Here is a 1,277-nt window from a genome sequence, read left to right as displayed (position 1 = left end):
CCCCCCCCCCACCCCACCAAAAACAGAATACAGATTAGATTAGATACGAGAGTATCAACTCTCAAAGTGGAGTGTGCTTTTCGTATAGCTTGAGGAATCACATCATTCATTTATGAGAAACAGAATAGAAGAATTTGAGCAGTATGAGCTATAAAAAGAAAGGGATAGCTAAGATAATGAGAATGATCAGAAAGAAGAGGTTATGAGAAGTAAAATAGCAGAGTGGATAAGGTATAAGGCTACTAGTTTACAGGTAATGAGATCAAATCCAAAGCAGACATTGTATTGTGTCTCTAGGTAAACACACTTTCTACACACGTTAGCACACCAAATTATTGAGTATGCCTCAGTGGTGTTTGATCAGAAGTTAAGGATGGATGAGAATTAATTCTGTAATGCTATCATTCTATTGTTTCAGTCTCAAGTAGAATTCCAACTGTTGACCAATTTGTCTCAAAGTTCTTATCTTGATGTAAAATTAATGAAGCAAATGTCATTTATCCTTCTCTTGATCTCTGACATCATCTGAGAAATGCCATCCAAGACGGCATGAATCAGCCAAGCTTTACCTGCTAGAAATAACAACCCAAATGCTCTTAAATCAGATCCCAAATGCTGGATGGTCAAGAGCCAAACGAAGGGCAGATTTTCAATCCTGGGGTCATTCTGATTCCAAAAAGATATAATATGTCTACATAGAACAAATGTAGACCGAGATACAGGGGACCCAGACAGACAGAATTTTACTTTTATTATTATAGATATATTTTGATGGCTTACTTCCAGTTTTTTCTCAAGCTGTTCCACTTCTTTGCGCTGCTCTTGATGGTCTGCTGCAAGTTGTTTGAGGTCATTTTGAGTTCTTTCAGTTATTTCTTTCAAATAACAGCAGTTGTTTTCAGCATTACCTAGAGATTGCTACAATACACAATAAAAACAAAAAAAAAATTGTTAAAACTCATAAAATAAAAGTTTATCAAGAACTGATCTGTAAAAACAAGAAGAAAAAAAAAAAAGAATTCTTTTAAAACTCCTACACATTAAAATTCAAATTTCAATTAAAGTAAGATAAACTTCACAATTTTTCTCTGCTTTCAAAAATATCTTGTCTTTAGAGCATTTGATATTTTAGTCTTTAGTCTTTTAGTCTTTTACTTGTTTCAGTCATTTGACTGTGGCCATGCTGGAACACTGCCTTTAGTCGAGTAAATCGACCCCAGGACTTATTCTTTGTAAGCCTAGTACTTATTCTATCAGTCTCTTTTGCCGAACCGCTA

At 34.8% G+C, this 1,277-nt stretch overlaps 1 protein-coding gene across 3 annotated transcripts in view; it reads right to left on the bottom strand.

Annotated features, from left to right (window-relative positions):
• The window catches only part of LOC106869515 (sarcolemmal membrane-associated protein), a 52,273-nt gene that overhangs the window by 47,223 nt on the left and 3,773 nt on the right, over window positions 1–1,277 (bottom strand). For all 3 annotated transcript variants that reach the window (XM_052973182.1, XM_014915283.2, XM_052973183.1), the window contains exon 4: window positions 781–918. In XM_052973182.1, the coding sequence (XP_052829142.1) occupies window positions 781–918 (138 nt within the window). The remainder of the gene's footprint in view (window positions 1–780; window positions 919–1,277) is intronic.

Source organism: Octopus bimaculoides, chromosome 15 (genome assembly GCF_001194135.2).
Source record: "Octopus bimaculoides isolate UCB-OBI-ISO-001 chromosome 15, ASM119413v2, whole genome shotgun sequence".
NCBI lineage: Eukaryota > Metazoa > Mollusca > Cephalopoda > Octopoda > Octopodidae > Octopus > Octopus bimaculoides.
The sequence above is the reverse complement of the archived record's forward strand: the minus strand, read 5'-3'. Positions and strand labels throughout refer to the sequence as shown.